At 32.7% G+C, this 25,355-nt stretch overlaps 1 protein-coding gene across 16 annotated transcripts in view; it reads right to left on the bottom strand.

The window, feature by feature from the left end:
- SLC4A10 (solute carrier family 4 member 10) overlaps positions 1 to 25,355 on the bottom strand; it is a 255,985-nt gene that overhangs the window by 76,016 nt on the left and 154,614 nt on the right. For 6 of the 16 annotated variants that reach the window (XM_074337114.1, XM_019727291.2, XM_074337123.1 and 3 more), the window contains exons 7-10: positions 19,846 to 19,937; positions 13,695 to 13,852; positions 10,536 to 10,623; positions 1,750 to 1,896 (exon numbers count right to left, since the gene is read on the bottom strand). In XM_074337114.1, the coding sequence (XP_074193215.1) occupies positions 1,750 to 1,896; positions 10,536 to 10,623; positions 13,695 to 13,852; positions 19,846 to 19,937 (485 nt within the window). Of the gene's footprint in view, positions 1 to 1,749; positions 1,897 to 10,535; positions 10,624 to 13,694; positions 13,853 to 18,757; positions 18,848 to 19,845; positions 19,938 to 25,355 lie in introns of all 16 variants that reach the window. The other 10 variants (XM_074337110.1, XM_019727287.2, XM_074337107.1 and 7 more) reach the window with 3 other exon arrangements.

The raw sequence follows: 25,355 nt of genomic DNA, 5'->3' as shown, positions 1-25,355 counted from the left end.
CAGACTACAGAGTTGAATTCACATACGGCTGTGGTTTTGACAAGCAAGTAAATGGCATAATTGAAAAGTAAAGTTCAAGGTATATTCAAGGGAGTGATTATAATGACTGCGACAAAGTTCTAATGGTATATTCAGGGTTATCAGTTGAGGTGACTGGTTATTCTTCACTTAAATGAGAGAAAAAAATATTTAAAATTCTGTTATTTACTCATTTCGAAAGAATAAAGACCATGGAAATGATCTCATGGTAGAAAGTGTTATTTGAATTAGTATGTCTGAAGTCAGAATGCTTAGTATATTTGAGTTGATTATGGTCCATTTAATAAAAGAAAAATAGTTTCATCGTATCTGTTATTCAATTATGACACACGTTAAAATATAAAGAAGCATAGAGCATATCTCTAATTCAAACTCATTATATAAAACCACGCTTTCTAATATGATAGGCACTAACTACATGCAGCTATTTAAATTTAAGTTAATTAAAATTGAATAGTCAGTTCCACAGTTGCAGTAGGCACATTCTAGAGCTCAATAGTGGCTTGGCCCATTAGACAGCATAGATTGGACACTTCTATTACTGAAGATAGTTCTATTGGGCAAGCTGATTTGAATATCAGTACAGAGGGGTTAGGGCATCTGTTTAAGGGCATACAAATCAGTAATATTAATAGCAGAACCTGGGTGTCTTGATTCTTTTTTTTTTAATTAAAATTTATTGGGGTGATAATGGTTAGCAAAGTTACATAGATTTCAGGTGTACAGTTCTGTAATACATCATCTATATATCACATTGTGTATTTACCACACAGAGTCAGTTCTCCTTCCATCACCATTTATTTGATCCTGTTCGCCCTCATCTATGTGACATTCTAACCAATAGGCAATGTTCCAGATACCAGTTGGGTGTCCTACAATTCAACTCAATTCTGACACTATCTACCTGGAGAGAGCATCAGATGCCACTGGTTGAGGGCTCAGTCCTGCAAGACTGCCTCTCCCCCACCCCACCCCCACTCAGAGGCCAGTTGCAAGCTCGGGTTGTCATTTGAACTTCTGACTGACTTGGGAATCAGAGCTATCCAAGATGCCATCTTTGAGTTTCAGCTAATTTGTTAGAGCGGTTTATAGAACTCAGAGTTTACTTACTGGATCACTGGTTAATTATAAAAGGATGTAACTCAGGAACAGCCAGATGGAAGAGATGTATAGGGCAAGGTATGGGGAAAGGGCAAGGAGCATCCCTGTCCTCTCCGGATGCATGGCTCTCCCAAATCTCTTGTGCTCACCAACCTGGAAACTCTCAGAACCCTGTATTTTTGGGTTTTCATGGATGCTTCATTACATAGGCATGATTGATTAAACCATTGGCCATTGGTGATTGAACTCAATCTCCAGTCCCTCTGCTCTCCCTGGAGGTGGGAGAGTGGGACTGGAAGTTCCAACCCTCTAATCACATGGTTGGCATCACATCCTTAGGTGAGTTCCAAAAGCTGCCTCATTAACATAACAAAAGACACCTTTGTTGCTCTGGAATTTCTGGAAATTACTGGAAATTCCAAAGGTTTTAGGAGCTGTGTGCCAAAAACAGGACAAAGACCAAATATATGTTTCTTATTATAAATCACAATATCACTAGGTTATAATTCAAATCATTTGAATCTTTTTGATGGGTTATACTATTTTAGTACATGTATTTAAAAGACAACAAAATGATGGAATTATAACAGTATTTTCAAATATACATACCTGGGAAGGAACATTTTTTGGAGGCTCTATTCTAATGCTTGGATCCCATTCTCCAGGAGGGAGAACAGTAACCTGATCCAGAAATTCATCAATTCCTGATACCAAGTCATTACGATCTTTAGCTTTGTACGCAACATCATGAAATACCTATGGAAGGAAAAGAAATACCAAGTATAGATTTAAAAAATAATTATAAATACTTAATGTGTTCAGTGTTTTCATTTTCTACTTATCTCACATGTGTTAATAATAATTTGAAGAAACAGGCAACTCTAAAGACATTTTTAATGTAAAATATCATTGAGTTTATTTTATGAATGCACACAGATATATTTTTTGCTTAGAATACTGAAATGAATGTTGAAATTTCTGGAGGTAAGAGTAAGGAAAAGGGAAAGGAGGATGAAAGGAATCTCATTAAACTAGAATTAACGGTTCAAGCTTGGCAAAGGTTATTTATGTGCAGATGAATCAAATTTTCTGAAAGAAGCCCTTGCTTAAAAATAGAGAAAAAAATTTATAGAGTAAATTAGAAATTTTAGCAATATTTGTACCCTGGCATACATAAACTAATTTAAAAGGTTATTTTTGTTTCAATTTTTAAATAATAATGTTATAAATTAGTATTTTCTGGATATATATCATATCTATACAGTATAGAAAGCATATTTCCATTCAAACTACACACACACACACACACACACACACACACACACACACACACACCCTGTGGTAGTTTTTTAAGCTATTGATGGACACCACCACAGGTCTTCTTCTCGACACATGCTAAGATTGCGTTTCTTGCCTTCCTTGATATTGGGGTTAGTTGTGTTCTACCGTGTTTCCCCGAAAACAAGCCCCAGTTAAGATCATCAGCCAGACGGACGCATTTAGTACGTTATGACGATGTTCCAGAAGATGACATGACTGTGTTTGAATAAATGTGGATTGCTGTACATGAAAAAATAAGATGCCCCCTAAAAATAAGCCCTAATGTGGCTTTTGGAGCAAAATTTAATATAAGACCCAGTCTTATTTTGGGGGGAACACGGTATTAGTAACAGAGTGAAATGATCGGTCTCTCTGACTCCATCTCATTCATCAAGCCTGCCTTGTTCCCATGTTAATCATTACAAAAACAGCCCCTCCCGTTTTCCCTTCCCTTGACAGAAAAGAAGACTGAACTCTGTCCTTTCTTAAAATGGATTAGATCTCTCATCTTCTGGGTTGAAGGCTTCTTTCTTGATCAATAAACTTTTCCTCACTCCAAAATCTGATGTTTTGAGTTTCAGCCTTTCAAAGCATAGGACATGTGGACTTTGGACGGGCATATACATGTCACTTTCAAATGGAAGTTATGGGCACTTCTGTGCGACTTATCACATAGCTTTCTGTCTGCCTGTGACGGAGAAAACACAGATGGAGAAGAGCTTCTATGGGCCAGGGCACTTGAGAGACTGTAATTATCAAGGCCTCTCTTCCAGCATATAACGGACACACATCATGATAGAAATAAATCTTTGTTGTTTTAACCCAATGAGATTTTATTTGGTTATTCCTGCAGCAAACCTAATCTCTCCTAATTTACAGAGGAATGGTATATGCAATACAATAAGTGAACAAAGTAAAAATAAAAATGAATGGGAAAAATTAATTTACACTAAATATAATATAAATAATTCTTTTTTATTTGTATTTCGCATAGTATGAAATGGAACAGATAAATATTTGACATTTGGGATTACTGTATTATTCTTTACGCTAATCTATATTACAGTAACCAAATACACCAAAATTTATAGGAAAATTGTGTTTTCAAATATTCTATTTTATTTTTAGACCATTTGTTTCAGTTTCTGGTTTGATACTCAATCTAAACTGCTGATGAAGTGATAATTATTGTTTTCAAAGGTTTTTTTCTTTACCTTCCAACTAAGAATATTTCATTAAAAAATCATTGGGATGATATACAGTCTTTACTTAGGATAATATGAATACATCAAAGACATATTTTAATGGTTTAGTTGTAGTTTGACAAAGAGAACTTTTAAATATTGCAAGCACAGCACAGATTTCTTTGCCATAAACCACTGCGTTCTAGAGATCTTTACTTGGCCATGAGACCTTATCTGAACATTTAAAAATTACAAATATTCTTAATTCCAATGAGAGTTTAGAATTAACTTATTCCCTGACAATAGCAACTCTTGAAATCTTTCTTGATTTGATCTTATTTCATTTAAAAAATCGCTTCAAGAGATCAAATGATCCTATGCCTGCTTTAGATAAATGAATGTCTAAATTCGTCCAAAATAGCTGATTCCCCATTATTTTAAAGCTCCTCAAAGATATAGGAGCTTTGTTTGATTTTAAAATAAAAATTTTATTTACTATTGATTTCCTATCACCAATTTCCCCAATAACTTAATTCTTTAAATTGCCTTTTCCCCTTCTCTTTGTTTAGCTAAACTTAACATTCTGATTTCAATATACACCTAACTTCTAGAGGTTTCCCTGACCCTCTCTCAAATAAGATTAGACATCTTGTTAATACACCCCTAACACCTAGTCCTTTTTTTATAGCTTTCACTGTAATTATAATTATTTGTTACAATTATTAATTATATAATTAGTTATGTATTGCCTTTTTCCTGCTAAAACATGAGTTCTGAACTTTCATTTGATAAATATTTATTAAGCTATTTGTGTACTAGGGATAGAGCACTGAACAAGACCAACAAAAATCCATTCCCTCACAGACCTTCATTTTAGTGGGAGGGAAGAGATGGAAAATAAACAATATAAACAAATATTTTGTTGGGTGGTGGAAAATGTATGGGGGAAAATAAAGCAGGAAGGAGGAATCAGAGTAAAACTGGGGTGCTGCAATTTTAAACAGGGTAATTAAGGAAGCCCTCAATGAGTAGACATTTCAGCAAAAACCCGAAGGAGTTAAAGATACAGCTATGCAGCTATCAGAAGCAAGAGCTTTCCAGGAAGAGGGAAGAGTCGGTGCAAAGATTCTCAGGTGAGAGAATGCCTGTCATATCTGAGAAGTAGCAAGGAGGCCAGCTCCTTAGGGAGCAGAGAGCTAGAGGGGGAGGAACAGGAGATGAGGTCTGAGAGGTAAGGTAGAAGAGGCAGAAGGACATCTTGTAAGACTTTGTACACTATCATAAGAACTTGGATGTTTACGCTGAATGAGATGGAAAGCCATTAGAGTGTCTGGAGCAAAAGAGTGATTGCTGTAGCTGTAATGTGGAGAACAGGATGAATGGTGCAAAGGCAGAGAGAACAAGCGAGAGTCTATTACAATGATAGGGTAATAATGGTGGGATGGACCAGGTGATGTGTGAAAGCCAGGTGATAACAGTTCAGAAAGTGAGAAGTAGTAGGATTCTGGAAATATTATCAAAGGAAGATTTACTGACAGATTGGATTTGGGTGTGAAAGAAATAGTCAAGGATAAATTCAGTGCTTTCCCATGAAGCCAGTGACATGTCTTTAATTTCAACCACCTTATCGTCAGTATATAGTAGACAATGAATATATGTATATTTATTACAATAACATCATGAAATACATAGTATTAATATCATTTCCAGTTTGAAAATGAGGAAACTGAGGCAGAGAGAGTTGAGGTGAACTTGTCTGAGATCACGTAACTAGAAAGAGCCTTTCTCTCCTTCCTTTCCTTCCTTCCTTCCTTCCTTCCTTCCTTCCTTCCTTCCTTCCTTCCCTCCCTTCTCTCTTCCTCCTTTCCTTTCTTTCTCCTTTTGAAAAGATAGGAAATTTAGATCATCTTTGTAAGATGACAGAAATTATATACTAGGGAAGGAGAAACTGATAATGCAGGAGCCAGAGTGGATAATTAAGTAGCAAAGTTCTCATCAATGCAGTGAATGGGAAGAAGGAAGGATCCAGAAAAGAAGTCTGAGGAAAAGCATCAGTGAATTCGTGGGGGGAGGGGGGGGGGCGGGAGGGGAAGGGCAGCAAATGTGTTTACTTTTTTACTTCAAGCCTGCTTTTACTACTTTTAGACCTTTGTTCTATATACTTCTTAGGATAAGCTTATCAAGCTTCTTGATAAATCCTGGTGGGATTTTCACAGGAATTGCATTGATTTCTCTCACCATCATTGCTTGATTAGATTGTTGCAATGGCAACTTAAATGGTCTCTCTGCTTTTGCTCTTACTCCTGTAAAAGGGCCAAGCCCAGCAGTTCTTTTAAAATGTAGGATAAATCATTTCATTTCTCTACTCAAAACCTTCTATTTACATTCCAACCCAAAGTCCTTACATACCCTACACAGACCGGCGGCTCACCTCCCTGACCTCATTGCCTACTGCTCTTTCCCCTGCTCCCTCCTGCCCAGCCATGTTGCCCTCCTTACTGTGCCACAGATATTCCTGGCACACTCCAGTCTCAAAGTATTTGCCTTTGTTTATCTTCCTGCTTGGAAAGCTCTTCCCTCAGATATCTAAATAGCCTGTTCCCTCTCCTCCTTTAGGTTCTTTGATGAAACATCTACTCAGTAAGGCCTTCCCTGACCACCTTATTTTTACTTGCAACTCTCTCCATCCCATCCTCTCTCCCTTCTCTGATTTTGAGGTTTCCTCTATAGCACTTATTACCATATATCATATATTTTACTTATTTATATGTTAGTCTGTCTTTCCACTAGAGTATTAGCTCAATAAAGAAAAAAAAGGCCTTTGTCCATATTGTTCACTGATATACCCTCAGCAACTGCAAGAGTGCCTGATAAATAGTTCACATTCAATAAATACTTATTGAATCAATTAATGAAGAACACAATGAGGGAGGGATCTGTCCTACTAGAGACCAAGACTCATTATAGTAAAGCGACTATAATTAGGATAGAGATGGCACAGATGGATAATTGTTTTTAAATGCAGGCATTGCTAACCATCGAATGAATAATCGACAAATCAATAAATGGTACTAAGTCAAGTGATTGTTTATGTAGAACTGAAATTGGATGTCTACCCATCTCCTACACAAAATGCAGTTCTGGGTATATTAAAATTTTAAATATGAGAGATAAAGTATAAATCTCATTGAACATAATACAGAAAGATATATTTATGGCTTCAGTGTAAGCAGTACTACAAATCTCAAAGGTTTGGTGTCAAAATAAAGCACACAACTACTTTGAACTGTTCTTCATGGGAAAAAAAAGAAGGAAGAGGGTTCAATAATGTCAAATGCCAATGAGAGAGCACCTGAGACCATTTGTAAGTGTGACCTTACTGAACACAGGATACACCATTTGTAAATGGTGACCTCACTGAAAGCAGTTTCAGTAGAGTGGTAGTGACAAAAATCAGATTGTAATGCTACGAGATGAATGAAGCTAAGATATTCAGGGCCAACTAGAAACTACTCCTTCAAAGCTCTTGAGATTCAGATTCAATCAATTCTTCTTCAGTGGTAGATGCTATGTTAAGCAGTAAGAGATTTTATTTTATGAATGTGAAAAACCTGAACATTAATTTTATATGTATTTCTTAAGTAGCTACCAAATATAGGGCATGGTTGCTGACTGAACAGAAAGAGTCACTGTTGACTTAAGATCTCGGTGACAGAGACAGAAAATAGTTGGCTCAAAAATCCAGAACCAAAAATAAAAACCACTCTTCTTAGTCATTTTCTTTGTTTTTTCCTTTGTTGTCATAAAACTAAGTTATTGGTTTTATTATTGTTATATTTAAAAGAATTCGTAAATACATATTTTTTTAAATTCTCAGTTTTAAGTTCTATTAATGATAAATAGTGGCATACTATCAACATAAATGAAAGCTGTTTGGAGTGTTTAATAATTTTCAAGAATGTGAGGAGATTAATACATTGCTAGTAGAGCTAATAAGCAAAAGCCATATGATTTATCTCTAGTAGTGTTCAACAGAAAATAAAATAATGATTGGATTGATTCAAGATAAGGTATTGCTAAAATGAAGCACACATTCAGTCATTCATTCATTTTAAAAAAAAAAAACTTATTAAACCCTGACTGAGGGCCAGACACTATTCTAATTCTGAAGATACAAAAGAAAAAGACAGGAGTTCCCAATTCAGGGAGGAAGCACAAATAGAGCTCAGTCAACAAATATTTATTTGAGCACCTGACAAAATCAGGGCACTAAAATGAAGTGGTGACCGCTCTCATGTAATTTAAAATTTGGTAATCTAATTCATCATTTTCTTAATTAAATTAAATTTTATGAACCAACGTATTACATTTTGTTCTTAATCAGTACAATTACCCAATAGCACTCAAAGCAATTAGATAAGAAAAAACAATTTTTCCACTTCTGCTTTGAAAATAAAAAATGATTTTCTTTTAAAAGTATTTAAACATTTTTTGATAATCAATGAATATGCTATTATAATTAGAATATCTTATTATAATTTACAGCACTCATCTTTTGGGTAACTTTCTGAGTTTCTGCTTCTCTATCCCTCTGTTCTCAGAGAGTTACAAATTGCCCTAAAGCTAAGCTCTAAAATTTCAGGTCTAAACAATTCATGTTTGAGCCTTCATTAGATGGCTCATTAATCAAGGAAAAAGATGGACATCGCTTCTCTACTCTGATTCTAAATTTAAAAATTTTAAAATACAAATGTTTCTCTGCTGTTCTATGTCCACTTGATTAGTTTAAAAAAATAAATAAATAAAAAGCCTTTGGAATTGACATCTTTCTGTGAGAAAATCTTGACTCCTAATAGGAGAAGGAGAGGTTTTGGAAGAAAGGTACCTTGAGTGTGTATGCACTTCCCATGATACAATATGCTCCTCTCACCATATAACATGTCCCATGCCATAGAGATATCTTAATGTAGTGTTCTGATGTTAGATGTGGAAACATAACATGAAACATATGTGCACATGAAAGTGACAGTATTTAAACTGTAGAATAGAAATCAGTGTCTTTTTTATTTATTTATTTTTTTTTGCCATACTGTGGAACCACTATAAACAAAGATACTATGAGTATTATCTCAAAAAGAGTTCTACTAAAGCAAGTTTTGGGGCCTCATGAAGCCCTTTTTATCACCCTCCTGTCTTCTCCCAGATTCCATCAATGAAGTGTTAGTCATTGCAGTGGATGGAATAGTGTCCTCTCAAAACATACATCCATCTGAACCTCAGAACGTGACTTTACTTGAAATAAAGATCTTTGCAGATGCAATCAACATAAGGTCATCCTGGATTAGGGAGGGCTCTAAATGCAATGATGGATGTCTGTATGAGACAGAAACATAGATGGCACACAGAGACACAAGGGAGAAGGCCATGTGAAGATGGAGGCAGAGATTAGAATTTTGCTGCCATGAGCCAAGAAACACCATGAGCCACCCGAAGTTAGAGAGACAAGGAGAGGCTCTCCCCTAGAGCCTTCAGAGAAAGGCGGCCCTGCTGACACCTTTACTTTAGACTTCTGGCTGCCCAAAATAGGAGAAAATACATTGCTCTTGTTTTAATCACCTAGTTTGTGTAATTTTTTTATGGCAGTTGTAGGAAGCTAATACACTCATTAAGTTAGTTCTTTCTGAAACTGATGAAAAAAAATGTTTTTCTCTAGCTTTTGGTTTCCTATGTATAAAGATCAATAACTAATTGATATAAAACTATAAAACATAATTAATTATAATACATATAATAAAATAATTTCTATCAAACCCCAAACACAAGTTCAAATTTTCAGATTTCATAATCCTAGTAAAAGTTATATGTAATATTAATTCACTCTTTTTTACAGATTTTAAAGTACCTAAAGCCATGTATTTCAGTAAATACATCATTAAATTATTTAGATGAGATTCTAAAAATGTATAATCTCATTTTTTATTTACTACTGAATTTTGAATTTATGTTCCTTCTGTGATCTTTGCATCTGCTCTTCTTTAATAATAATAATAAAACAATAAAAACAAATAATAACAATAAAACAATAAAAACAACAATAACATAAGGTATTGGAGAATACAAAAACCAGTTAAATAATACTATTTTTTACATTCTTATTTTTATGACCTTACATTTTTGAGATATACACCTCATTGAGAAGCTGATGAGAGCTTTTTTCAGCTCAAAAAAAATCTACATACAAATTTTTTAGATTAAAAAATTGGTGCTGTATCAGGGAGATCACAGGCCCCTTGAAATCCATCTACAGCTTTTCTAATGGTTCAAAGACCACCAGATTAAGAACTACTTACAGGCCATTGTAACGAGAGTTGATAGATGTTGCATGGATTTTAGTCTCATGTATACTATTCAGATAAACTGCCATTGTTTTTTCTTGACACCTTAAAATTATTTTGCCCAACTCTCCATGATTGCATGCAACTCTGAACATACTGTACTCTTCAAGTGGGTAAATTATGTGACATATGACTTATATCTAAATAAAGTTGTTAAAAATGTTTCCAAAAAGTTATTTTGCTCAAATGAGATTTGTAATAATATTAATAATGGTGCTCACTTTGGCAGCACATAAAAGAATAATATTAATAAATATATTCTGACTGTCACTAAATAATGAATTTTTTTAGAATATGAGGTTTTAAAACATATTCATATGTGTCAATTTATTATCCCTTTTGAACAAATTTTTGCAAGGAAGTTTTCTACTGGAAACATAGAAAGGGGATTCAATACGGAGAAAACGGATTCACAGTAAATTGTCATGAATACAGGAACGCCAAAAGTTACATGTACTTAGTAGGGAAAATGTTCCCAATGAACTTGAATAAATACCTCATCTGTCATTAGGGTTGCAATTGATCTGCCAATCTCATGGTACTGTTGACCCTTTCCCAGGGGTCCCAGAAGAATGAACAAAAATCTGTAATTAAGAAGAAAATAAAACACGAATGTTTCATGGTAGAATATAAAAATAGTTTTAGTAGTACAGAATCACTCATCTCAAAGGAATTACTCAAATGGGGATTTTGATGCAAAATCCTTTTTTCAGTTTATTATTATTTTGAAACATTTTATAATGATTGACTCTTATGCTTAAGGTTTTTAAGCACTGGGAATCTGTGGTTATTTTTTATCTCAGTGTTTCCCCCATTTTGTTACCTGTAGAGCCTACACAGTTGTTACTGAGAATTTTAAGGATTCTATAATTCTTAGTGGAATAAGGTGAGAAAATTAAAACCGGATTAAACCATTCTAAATTGTAAGAAAGAGAATTCATTAACATGCAAATTGTAGAACTAGGTCGAAAGCGGAAAAGATAATACAGTTGTATAAACAAAGAAAGAACACATGGTCAAAAAAATCTAAGGTGTATGTAAATTTTACATTTACTAGAAAAAAGATTCTCAGGAATCAAAGACCAGTTAGGCACAAAAATAAATAAATAAATAAATAAATAAAGGAGTTAATGATCTATTAATTCCAATGCTAGAGGAATAAAAGTACCAGCTGCATTGTGATACTCCATCTAAATTAGGTTGAAAGTCCAGCAAACTCATCATCACAACTGGAGTTTTTGAAGAAATCAATACGTGTTCTAACTTTACTGGACTGGTAATTGTCCTGTCTCTGAAAATGTCAGTGTTGCAGGGAAATTGTGAAAATTTAAAAACGGCTCATATCCTATAATATAATTCAGTGGTATTAATTTGTTAAATGGTTTCTGCTCTTAGGCATGAAGACTAATGGCCTTGTAAGATATACTAAAATGGGTACTATAATTCTACCCTTCATTTAGTTATAAGCTTTAGAGAATGTACGTGTTTTTACATGAAGCATATATTACACAGTCTTCTAGGGTCTCATATTAATTTTTTGCGTCAGTTGTAACTAAATCCTAGTCAATTTTTACTATACAGAAATGTCCACTATACATTTAAAACAGGAACAATTTCATGTCGTAGCGGATACTTTATCACCTATAATACTTTTAAGAAATTTCTTGACCTATGTACATCTTGCTATTTTTCAGGTTTCTATTGCATGGGCTATTTATAAAGTCCTGAAAGATTATTTTCTGACATTTTTACTATGTTGTGCTGTTATATTCATGGTGTGCCGTTTTGTCCTCCAAGAAAGAATAATTAGGAACCTTGAATGGCTTTCTGTATTCTATTTATCTAACTAATCTTCTTCTATTTTTCACCTTTCTTAACTAGTCCAGTCTTTTTCATCTCTCCTTGGCTCTACTGTGCCCCTAATTTTTCCTCCATTGTTCTCTACACATATTTTGCTGTCAGTATGAATCGAGGTCACCTAAACCTTGACAGTTTTCAAAGTGAGGGTGTATTACCCCATTACAGCTTTTCTCCACTCCTGGGAATTTTTCTTTTCTTTCCTTTGAAATACAGGAACTATCATGGGCACAAATAGCCATCATTTACTCAAGAGTTCATCAGACACCTTCTTAAATGGTGGAATAACAATATACTGCTTAGAAAACTGAAAAGGAATTTTAAACTACTAAAATAATACCTCTACAATGAGTAAGCTTGACATCTTAAATCTGAATCCCAAATTCCCAGAAACTCTGAATAGGTTACAGATTGTGTATGGAAAAACACAGCTTTAATCAAATACAGTCAGATGCCACTTTAATGAGCTCAGTTCATCATTCCCCTTTTTAAATAAAAGTTGGTATGTATCAGAAGCCTCATTAGCTTTCCAAAAGGATGAACTTCTTTTCTGTAAGCTGAATGATAACAGAGTTCCTGACTCAAACCATAGATCCAGGCATAGGTACTCAAACACTGAATCCCATTCCAGTTAGCTAAGCTCTTACAAAATGAGGCCTCTCCTGACTAAACTATTCCATATTTGGGAGATATCTTACCATAATTAAAGCACAGAGTGATGTAATCTGCTATGTTTTGAGTTAAGGACAAAGGTTCACAGAGAAAACATATTCTACAAATACAGATGCCATAACGCTTGAACTTTACATCATTTTAACTTGGCTCAGGCATTCCATGTTTGGAAGAGGCATCATACTAACAGCATCTGAAACAGTTAGAGCATCATACAAAGGGTACCAGTCATGTGGAAGATGGAGCCCCAGAGAGATATGTTTTGCTATAGAAATAGGATCAGAGTGAAAGGCTATCTTTACATAAGAACCACATTGGATGGAGGGAGACAGGAAGAAAACAAGGTTCCCTGGATGAATTGTTAGGAACCTAATGTACTGAAGTCCTTTGTCTTCTTCACATTTCTTACATGGACAGTCTTATATCTATAAAATAGAGATAAATTACAAACAACATAATTCAGTTTGTATTATCCCTAAGTTGTTCGTTTTTACACATAGTGAAATAAAAATGAAGTTCATGTAATCAAACTAAATTTGTACTTTTGATTTGGATTCAGCCACAGTACCATGATGCTACTACTAACGATTCTTCAGACTCTATGTAGGGGAGCTAGACTGTGCCTCGGATTAAAACAAGCAGTGCAATAAATGTGGGCTGGACTATCCTCATGACAGCACTTACACATACTTTGAAGGCCGACTCATTCAATCATAAGCCAAGCCTTGGAACCTGATCAATCTGGGTTTGACCACACTCATATACAGAATCCTCTCTTTAGCCCACAGTCTAATACAATCTTGAGGAAAGCCTAGCACTTCATCACTTCTTACCAAAATTATAAGAAAGAATTTATATGGTGATATAAACTGGAGTATTCAGAGATGAGGAGCATGCCTGAAAGAAAACATAAAAGTTTGAGCGGAAGAAGGAAAGAATAATTTTTAAAGCACTGTTTCCCCTCCTCCACAAACAAGAAGAAACAACAGTGTTGTGGATTAAACATTAGTTTCTAGAAAAAACTCTCTCAGAGTAAATTATATCGGCTCCTTGTGTTTTTTTCCACACACACACACACAAAAATATGGTTTAGGAAAAACACAAAAGATGCACTTAGGCTTTTTACCTGGTTGGGATTGGGACTTCAGCCAGTCCTTGCAGCAATACAGCTGGAGACAACCTGACAAATGCAACTACAGTTCGATCCAAGAACTCCAATTCCCCAACTAAGATATTTGAAGCTTCAGCACCTGGAGGAATCTTTTTCATAAAATGCAGATCAACCTGCGAGCATCACACAAGTAAAATAAGATAAATCAAAATTGGAAAAATTTGCTAAATCATATCCTAGGACAGTGCTTCACATATGGTAATTCAACAAATATAGTTTAAATAAGCTTTAAAAATAGTTAAACGTGTCATTTGCCCTTTAGAAATAACTTTTCTTCTTGTGTATTTTTTTTAATTTGTCATCAAAAAGCTGAATACTCTAGTTTCTCTATTCAATATATTTAAAGAAGCTTCTTCAGTATCAGCAATATCAAAATTTTCGGAGAGAAAAAAGCATATGCTCAATTAAATATACTTCAATCATAATTTAATTGGCATTTGCCAATAGATTTCAATATTTTACGCTACATTATCTTAATTTCGTGCACACTATATTTCAATTAATTAATACTCAAAATACGCCTATTTCAAAAATACATATAATCATGTTTCTCCTTACAATATGAATTATGACCTTAGTCCTCATCTTTATTCTAGTTGTTCTATATCCTTCACAATCTATACTTGGCCTGATCATTCTTCAATTTTAATTTCTCATCAGAGAATTTAGATATGGCAGAGTAAAGAAAACAAAAATAAAAGTATTAACATTTGGGGTGGCTGAAGAGCCATAGTAACTTTCTGATATGAGATGTCTGTGATTGAAATGAATGCACACGAAATAAAATGATCGTTAACAAGAAGAAATGCTTAGAGTTAAGGGTGAAGTTTGAAAAAAATGAGTATAAACTGTTCAGGGTAAATATCAATATTTAAGCACAGGGTCTCAGTGAAAACCAAGCAGTGACTTTAAAGTAAATTTTACAAGGCCTACTTCTTGTTTCTAATTCATTTGAGTTGCTTTTTATGGAAATCTGTTTGTAGAAACAATAAGATTTATCTGCCCTAGTAATTGGTTTTATGCTCTTGTGTTGATGAAACGGAGGCCAAAGATCAAAGTGGGACTAGCCAAGACAGAGAGAGAAAGGAGCTCTGTCAAAATAGGTGAGGCTGAGACGATTTTTTTTAGGCCAGATAGTTCTTTTGATTATTTAATATACAATTCAAGTTTAATGATTTGAGAACATTTTTTCCAAGAAGTTAAAAATGAAAAAAAATAAAACTTTTAGGAGGAGTACCTTAGAAAGTCAATTGCCAGCCTCTAGGGACTACATTAAATACATTGCTTTCTGAAATCAAGACCTCAACACAGCTATTTAGAAGGTTTACAACTATTTAATTTTTCTGTAAAACAAGGGTGCCACAAAACTTAAAACCCATTATATGGAGGATACATTTTATCATAAGGATTCAACATAACAATAATTTGCAGTACTCCACTAAAAATATCAAATAGAACCATTGTTTTATTTTTAAGAAAAAAATGATTTAACAAAGTAAAACTTCCTATAAAAGTCATGACAAATATTATAAATTCCAAAGTTTTTAACCTATAAATATACTCCCAAATATAAATTTTTAAACTCATAAAATTTATATATTGAGATATTATATGGTAAGTATTTTCTTTTTATAGAATCTAATCTTTTAATTTATAGACATGAAACTGTTTATTTACTTTTTTAATACAAGGTTAAATTTCATGAGAATTATTATCATGTTATTGTATTTATTTTTCTGGCTAGTTGATATGCACACATGGGAAATGCTTTCAATTACTTACGCTTTACAATTTCACTATAATGCATAAATTCTCAAGAAGGGAATAAAAGATAACCTCTACACTATTAGTCCTGTGAGAAAAATATAATAAATCTTCCTAAGTCTTTCAGAGTCTAAAAGAGTGAAAAATTAAATTTTTCCCCCAATGGAAAATCAATTATTCAATGTTAATACACTAAAAAAAAATTTAAATAAGAAAATAGCTTTTTTAAGAAAAATCTATAATTGATAAGCAATATGAGTCACAGTGATAATACCTGTTATAACTTTAATAAGTTTAAATTCCACCTGGAAAACTTTCTATAAATTCATTTATCGTTTGACAAATACCATAGTCTTAATTATTGAAGTCTGTGCCTCAGGAAGGTGGCAATTATACAAATAACTGCTTTAAGATACAATTTAATTAAATCAAGGAGTACATTGTATGCTAAAATAGTTTTAATTTTATAAAAGGAAATATATGGTCCTTACACATGATTTTCTTTTTGCATTATATAATACGTAATATATCATTAATTGATATCTGTTATTTGGAAAAAAACATTAAATATACAGAATTAAATTTCAGGAGTAGCAAATTTATCTTTTGTTTTTAAATATAATAAATTATAGTTAAATAATATATATCTGGAGTAGCCATTATATTATACTCATTACATTATATTATTCTTGAAGTAGTTATATACTTGGTGGGTAATAGATTATGTAATTTATTACCTAATTATTATATTTACAATTATATTTATATTATTCCTGGGGTAGTCCTGTATTTTTGTTTTTGTGTCAATATACAATTCATAAAAAACCTTATTTGGCAATTTAACTACCTTTTAATATAACAAAAGATCACATGTAAGGACCACAGTTTAACCTTTTATAAAGTTACAAATACCTAAAAGGGCTCTGAAGAATTAGGTTGAATTATACCTCTAAGACAACCCTCAAGTAGACTCAAACACAGGAATGGACAAAGAAATACTGGAATTTTCTCTTCCTCTGAATAGGACCTTAAAGAAATCAAGCTATACTGTGATGGATCTGGATTTACGTTCATTTCGCTGGGTTCTCTAGACCTTCATGCTAAGGAAAAGACGCTTTATTCTGGACATTTGGTGCTTAAGCTGTGGGTGAGGAACTATTATATCTCTAGAGAACAAAGACAGAAGATCATAGTAGAACTGGAAGTGTCTGGACAAGCTACACACTGCAATGCGAAGGAAATACAGACGAGACTTTAGGGGAAAAGTTTAAATTTTAAGCCCATTATAAAAAGTACAAGAAAATTAATAGGGATCCTCTGGGGAGAAATGGTGTTGCGACACAAACCAGCTAGTGACGTTGAGCTGCTCTCTTAATATCTCTGGGATTCAGCTTCCTCACCTTCTAAATTTCTAAGGTTTCCTAGAGTTCTAGGATTTAATAGTCCAAGTCTTTTGACTATGTTTCACATACTAAAGATTTATGCAGAAGAAAGTTTTTTTTACATAGAAAATAATGTGAAGGTTTCTTTTGAGTCATTTGAAATAAAAGAAACACCACCAACATTTGGGATATACTAAAATAACCAACCTCTACATGTCAGTTTAAAAAACAGTAATATAGAGTGTTTTGACATGTCTGCTTTTTAAAAACATTATAGGAAGCAAATACCTGACAGTTCAGATTATATTAAAAACATACCTTAAATGAATAAATTTGATGGGCATATCCATTCATTGGAAGGGTTAACTATGTGTAGATTGAATGTAGATAGGATGTAGGATCGAGTCACGTGAAATGAATGTTTTTACTCTTAACATCTCAAAATTCTGGGTTTTGGAATCTACATATTAAAACTCAAAATATTTAAGTGGACAAAATAACCTGGAGACTAGCTGAACTGTGATTAATTTACTACCTAACTGAAGTCATTAGGCTTAAAAACCTTCTCTCATGTACCTACAAAATTTGACACTAAAATTTGTTTCCATATGATGGATCACATTTGTTCTTTCCAAACTGTACTATCCTGCCCTCCCAGGTTATAAAGTAAGAAGTGTTAATTTAACGGTTGTTCAAAAACATTCTAGAACTAAAGGTTTAAATTATTTTGAATCTCACAGGATTCATTCAACAAATAGATCCCAAATACTGTTCAAGGCACAGTATATTAGTATATTCTAATATATTAGAATATTATATATTCTAATATATTAGACATCTAATATATTAGACATATTCTAAGATACATATATATTCTAATATATATATTCTAATATTCACAGTATATTCTAATATATTAGATTCTGGTCTAGTATTTCTTTTTGACAATAATAATAATAATAATAGCCACCTTTACTGAATGCCTACTATGTCCCAGAACTCTACCATGCATTCTTTGTATTATCTCATTTGATTTTCACAACAAAATTATAACTAGGTATTATTATTATTCTTTTACAAATAACAAAGCTGAAGTTCAAAGGACTTCTCCAAGATCAGATAGTTTATAAACGCTAGAGTTAGGATTCAAGATCTCAAACTCTTTCTCAAAAGCCATGTCCTTTCCCATGTGCAGTGTTCTGACTGATGAATATAAATAGTTGGCACTGAGTAGAGGGTGCTAGAAATTTAGCTTGCCTATTAAAAGATAAAATGGACAAGAGATTGAAAACCCAATAGAAGAAAATGGAAAAGAAGGAAAATCTGTTTTTAATTCTTTTATAGTTCTAATTGTTTGGGGAGACCTGAAGATAAGACTCTCTCCAACTGGCAAAATTCATTTTCTTTCAAATGCGATGAAGCATTTTTGACGCTGCCAAAGATAGGTCAGTCAACTAAAAGCAAAATGATATGGAGATATAAAATTCAGTGTCAAGGGGTGATATCCTTAAAAAAAAGTTAAAGGGTAATTTATTGAAAGGATGTGACTTATTATCATTGTTTTTGAGAATGTTGAGTATGGCCGAGCTGTACTGTTAATACCTGCATAAATAAGTAAGCAACTTCTTATGTCACTGCTTTTAAGACATTGTTTCAAATGAAGAATATCAGAAATTAAATGTATGGCAGAGTGTGACAATTTTATTCCAACTTGCAGATGAATGAATATGTAATGTTTTACAAAGATATTTTGGAACGGCAAATGGAATACATTTGAACTGGCTTAATACTGGTAATACTTGAATCACATGCCTCCATACAGTGAAATGAGCGTTGAACCACCATAGAAACACAGCCCGAGTATGCCCTCACCTCTCTCTCTTGCTGGTGTGGAGGTCCTTTTTCATGCCTTTGTTTCATCCCACATGGACTAGTATGCCCCTTTTGATGGCCTCCCAGTCCCTGCACGCATAATTAACAGACTTAAGCTGGTACACCTCGCTCCCACGGAGACTCACACCGGAGTGAGAGCATGCACGTGACTAGACCGAGGCCATTTCGGCATTGGCAGGGGGATTGTGAAACAGCCATAAGGAGCTGATGGCTCTTAACCTTTTCAGAAGCTTGAGGCACATAACTTCCTCTGCGTCTGCCTCCCATTCCCACCTCCTCCTACTGTTAAAATCATTGCCAGTGCTAAGGGGCTTTCTGAGAAAATACGCACACACACATATACACACACACAAACACTCGAGTTACTACTGTTTCAGCCACTCAGATAAAGAGAAGTGTTGAGCCTCTTTATTTTGGTCAATATTTAAACTCCTCTTTCCTGCTCAAGTATCAGTTTGCCATATAGCCTACCATAGCACAACTACAAGGTCAGGAATTTGCTAACCAAAATCACATCATTTTCACAGACTCATTTTCTTAGAATAATTCAAGTAAATGATTTCATTTGAATTGTTTCCAGTTAGATATATCCCTCAACAGTAAATCTCTATTATGTTTTTATGCGAAACTGTTCAGTTCTATTGTGTTCTAGTGTTTTCTTACACTAATGCCTTTCTCTGAATTCTGACAAGGAAACTTTATATTATTAATATATGATTTACTTTGCTACAAAGAGAGGAAAAAATTGTTTTGAAAAAACTAGCAAAGTGTTAAACAATAAACTTCTGTTAAATTCTCTGTGAAGTCCAGTTTTTCTTTTTACTAGAAGAGATACATTTTACCAAGTGGCTGAAACCCAAAGACTAATGCATAAAACTTACACGTTTGGTTTTGTGAATAAATAAAATGTTACATGTGAACTTAAATGCTAACATTACCTATAACAATGTCAAGCTCTGGCTAAGTAATAAAAAATGTACATGCAGAAAAATTTGTCAACACCTCTTAAAATGGGCAATAATTTCTACGAATAATTCAGCAGCTGACTTAAATAAAGAAAAACTTACCTTACTAAAATCAACAGTGCTGTTTTCTCTGCTCACGTCAGTTTTATTTTCCACACAGGCTGGAGCCGACTGTGGAGAAACAATCTGACCTGCTAAAAGAGATTGTTATTATAGAATACGGACAATTCCTTACATAACTCTAGACATATTGAGTGAAATAATGAATTAAATTCGACTAACATAGATTTCTTAATGAGTTTATGAGGTAAGCATGAAAGGTCAATATAAATAGATCTGTATAAATACAAAGATTCTTATTTATCAGTCACAGCTAGAAATGGGAGAATTCAACCAAGAAAATATAAACCAATTCTCAGATTAAAACTCTTTAACTAAACAGTTATGCTCTACGAAGAAAGATCACCTACAAAAAATATTTAAATCTAATAATAGTTTTGAAACATCATTGATTTTTAAATTTCATCCAAAACTGATGATACATGTATTTACAAAGATAAGATAGGCATCTATTATGATTTGCCTTAAATGTATGTTTTTTTTAATGTTACTGTTTATCTGAAAAGTACACAGCATATTTACAGCTTCTATTGCATCCGAAAAAATAAACTAATGAAAAAAAATTATTTGATAATAACTTTTAGAGATTTATACATGGGAATTTCAATGAGAAATACCTTTACCTCACACAGAGCAAACACTATGATTACGATTTTATGCTTGTCACTGATTATAATTGCATAAGCACACTGATATTGGTCTGCAGAGAAAAGATCAATAAACTTGAATTGTATTAGTTTTCCATTAACACTAACCAGAAACTTTATTATTTTGTCACCTTTCCCAATTATAGGGAAGATGATGATATTAGTTAAGTGAACAGTATAGCTGGGAAAATGACAATAGCTAGCAAAGTCCATTATTCACTAATTATGAAACATTTTCTTTCAATTTATCTTAAGTTCTCCATATGTAGCAATTAAATGATAAAAAATTATGGGGTTTGCTTAATTTCACTTCTCTCTCTTCTGCCTTAACCTCTCCCCATCCTTACTTATTACTTTTGCTGTGAAACAATGACGACAACCCAGCTTTGAAGCCTTGACCATATTTATGATCATAATTCAGTGACTCCAAAATACTGCTCTTATTCTCATCTTATACATCAGAAATACACTCTTGTCTCTGCCTAGTTCTTCTCTCTACCTACCTAAATTCCAACTTTATTCAAAGTTCACCTGTAGTCTTGTCTTCCCCGATGACTGCAGTCTGTACTCATTTGAATTTCTCTAAACTACTGGCACATATACAAATAAAACCTTTTCTTTAAATTCTCTCATGAAATACAGCTTATATTTTGTTATCTAGAAACTATCAAGTTTTATTTAAAACACTAATAACTTACTTTAAAATATTACTAGAATTTTCCTTTCTGAACTATCAATCCTCTCAGGCAGGGGTCAATTTATTAATAGATACAATTTTTCATGGTTTAAAATTTTCTATTGACAGTAATGGGCTTAAGATTCTTCTAGAACTAAAATATTTATTTTCTTTCAATAACCAAAGTAAAACAATACACTTGGTGAAGATTTTTAAAATGACTTTTTAAAATAAATTCACCTCAAACCATGTACACAAAATCTGATTATAGCATTTTCAAAGAAATATATATATATAAACCTTAGAGCAATGACACTTAAAGCTGCATCAAGTATGTTCATTCTCCCATTTCTAACTGCAATGTGCAGCTATGACAGTGAACTGTTCATTAGCAGCCATTTAATTTATCATTCTCAAAATAATAACTGCAATTAAAAAAAAACCTTTTACATAATGCATTTGTGCTACTAACAGATGTCTTCAATCACCAGTTTCACATCATTGCTCCATATTTTCATGAGTTAGAACATTAGATATATTTAAACCTAAATTTACAGAATGTTCCGTAAAATCGAGTGATGAAATTCAAGGAATGAAAAAATTAAACATATCTGCTTTCTTACAATAATTTACTTTGTATTATATAAAACTACATGAAAGAACAATTATTTAATTCAGCAGCAAACACATCAAAAAGAGTCAACCCAATGCAAAATCATCAACTTTGAATAAATTTAATTGGATAGAAAATATGCTATAATTTAAAAATTAAAGAAATTAAAGTCTGGTTTTCATATACAAACTTTAAAAACAGAACATTCCATAAATTACATCCAGCTCTTGTAATACGTTTAAAACATTGGCACTTGCATTTTATCTTGTACACATTAATAGACTTGGGGATTTATTGTTCTATGGTATTCTTGTTATAATATGAAAATTTTACAAAATATTACCTCATAAAGTTGATAATCAGAAAGGGATTTGAAAACTATTTTCTATGAATATTTTAAGTGATATAGGTAATGCCCTAGTGGAGAGTATTTAACTAGCAGGCGACATACTAGATGGCAGTAAATTCCTTGCTAGTTCTAGATTCTAGATATATACATAGAATGTCTGCTGGTGCAGGGAAAAAAAAGCATTAAAACTACCACTTATGACATAGGAATATAAACCACAAATTTGGTATCTCTTATATTTCAGCAGTAATAGTCAAATAATAGTAGTAAATATTAGTAGTTGAATATATTTAATCACATCAAGTGTCCTACAAAGTTTAAAGAGTACTCCAAATGTTATTTCTTAACATGTACATTAATTTGTTAAAATGAAGCAATATACATTCTATGTGTATATCTTCACGGTAGTCTCTGAAAACTTGGCTGGATACAGAAAAATGTATAGGTATTATTATTTAAAAATTAAACTAACAAGTTTGGTTTGGGTTATTTGGAAAAACATAGAAACCTTTAAATAAAGCTTAAAATTTTGTTTTCTATGTCTATGTCTATATTTATATCTATATCTAGCAGACTAAAATCCACACATAAATTATAGTTTATCAAGTACTGGAAACTTCATGAATTAAAATAATTTTTATAATTCTATTATCAACCATAATCGTTATCTGTCTAAACACTGATTCTTTAGTTTATTCCAATTATCACTGCCCTTCAGAAGAAGGTGATAGGCTTAAATTTCAAAATGACTTTTATTAATTCAAATACTATTACATATGAAGAATCGGTACATTTAGATTCTGAAAGTGCATCCCTTATTTTTTCACTGAAGTCTAAAACAATACTAGGTCATAGAATGACAATTTTTAGGTATAGGATTTTAACTTCACCAGAAGTGAATATATTTTCTAAAAAATAACAAAGAATTTGCTAGGATATTTCTCCCTCCAGAACAAAATAGTATAAAGGGATTATTTAGCAATCACATATATGTGTGGAAGCTTTGTGAATGCTAATTTTTTATGATAAGTTGTCTAATCATATGCCACAATGCTTGTGAATATACATGTTTTTGCCTACTTATTTATATGACCATCGTTTTGTACAGTGATCACTGTCCATATTAATATATTTTATAAATGAATGTTATTGCAATGTTTAACCACATCTGTTATGAGGCATACAGATGACTATCCCAAAAAATTTTTTCAAAGAAATATATTAACTCAGTAACCTTATTACATTCAGGGTAAATTATTCAAAAACTAATAAAAAGTGGACATGATTAGTATGAACTGGGAAGTGTTCATGACTATTGAAATATTTGAGAAACCTAATACTATCCTTATATATTTACCATATATGTTTATTTTTTCAACCCTTTAAACTCAAAGGGTTCACCACCTTAAATCCAAATTTCTAATATATATTATACATCTTAGCAATTAAAGTTCATATTATAGTATTCCTATTAGCAACTAGTGCTTGAATTAGTTTTCATTTGAATCATGAATTCATTTTTTTCCACTGGACCTCCATGTAGGGGTCATATATCAGTCAGATATAAAGTTATTATAGACCATGTATTTTTCCAAGGCAGATCATAAAAGATGTGGGACAAGCACAGGAGAAAATTGAGAGTAATCAAGTGACTACTAACTAGAAAATGGAAGCTCTGCCTTCCTACTTGGTAGTCCATAAATTTTTCACTAAGTCTATTGTGAGACTAGCATAGACATTTCCCTCATCATCAAGTTGTGGGGGAGGAACATAAGATTATGTCAAAGTACTATTTTTTATTTTAAGTAACTCTGTATCATTGAAGCATCTCATTACTGAAACGCAACTGTAAAAACATGTTCTCAAAAAATCTGTTAGGTACCACATTCACTCATTTAAATCCTTACCTACAGTTTTCTTCTTCTTTAAATAAATTATGTACACTAAGTAGTGTCAAACATCAGCTTTTAAATTTCTATTTGGCCAAATTCAAATCAACAGGAGAATAACATATTACTTGAGTACATCATTATTTGCTATTGCTTAATCCACTGAAAATCATGTGTAATAGAAGGAAACTGGGATGAAGACATGGAGGTACATTACTATGAACCTAGAGACCAAACTGGTTTACACTACCTCAGAAACCTTCAACGCATTTAGAGTACCCAAAGGGTAGGAGATGAGGGAGGTACAGAGATGAGATGAGCCTGTTAGAGACAGACACAAGACAGAGCAAAATAAAGAAATATAAAGATGAATGACAAAGTTACATACATGTGTAACAATACATTTATTCATGGGAATAGAGAACATGAAGAAAGAAAGGCTAAATATTTAGAAAATGTTGACTAAGTGAGCTTCACTTCCGAAACGTAAAAAGTATGCACAGAATTAAACCTGGAGAAAAATTATTATGCCTGAAAGTAATTAATGTAATATAGGAAATAACAAATTTAAACACGTAATACTAGAAATATTTTTGCTTTTAAAATCCAGTCTTGATATTACAAAACTCAGTAACATGACAGCCTCTGAACAGAACCACCAGTTGTGTCACCAATGTCATGTTGATTTTTTTTTTGAACAATGGAAAATACCTTTATTATACAATGTTTAATTCTGTCACCTACATGAATCTTTTAATATGTTTTCTTTCATGTAATTCTAAGAATTGTTATTCTAGCTTTTTTTCTTCAGAGGTAGAACATTGTGACAGATAAGTTTTAAACTCTATCTTACTTAGGATACCACTGTAGTTACAAAACAAGAATGCATATAAATTATCTAAATGAACATAGAAACATTATGCACTTGAAGACAAAAAGTCCAACATTTGTAAAAAAAAAAATAATAATAATAATAATAAGTAATTGTAAAGCAATAAAACTGATTTACAAAGGCCATAAATAGAAATCATTCACAATACATATGCGTACATTGTTTTAAGGGCTGGAATCTATGCAGATCTAATACACATAGCCCATCCTTCTAAATCTAAATGTTCTTAAGTAACCTATGGTTTTGAAAGTAAGTTAGAGACCTTTTGCTCTGTGACTTCTTTTGAGATCTTAAATAAAAGGTACAACTGGAAAGTATTCAGAATAAGGTAAAAAGATATGTGAAAGAAAAGGAATTAGATTTATCAGTAAAGGACACAGTAGAATGAAGATATCCTACACCTAAGGAAACTGTTTTAAATTATTT

The sequence above is a fragment of the Rhinolophus sinicus genome, linkage group LG01 (genome assembly GCF_036562045.2).
Source record: "Rhinolophus sinicus isolate RSC01 linkage group LG01, ASM3656204v1, whole genome shotgun sequence".
Classification (NCBI taxonomy): Eukaryota; Metazoa; Chordata; class Mammalia; order Chiroptera; family Rhinolophidae; genus Rhinolophus; species Rhinolophus sinicus.
This window is presented reverse-complemented; position numbering and strand designations above follow the sequence as displayed.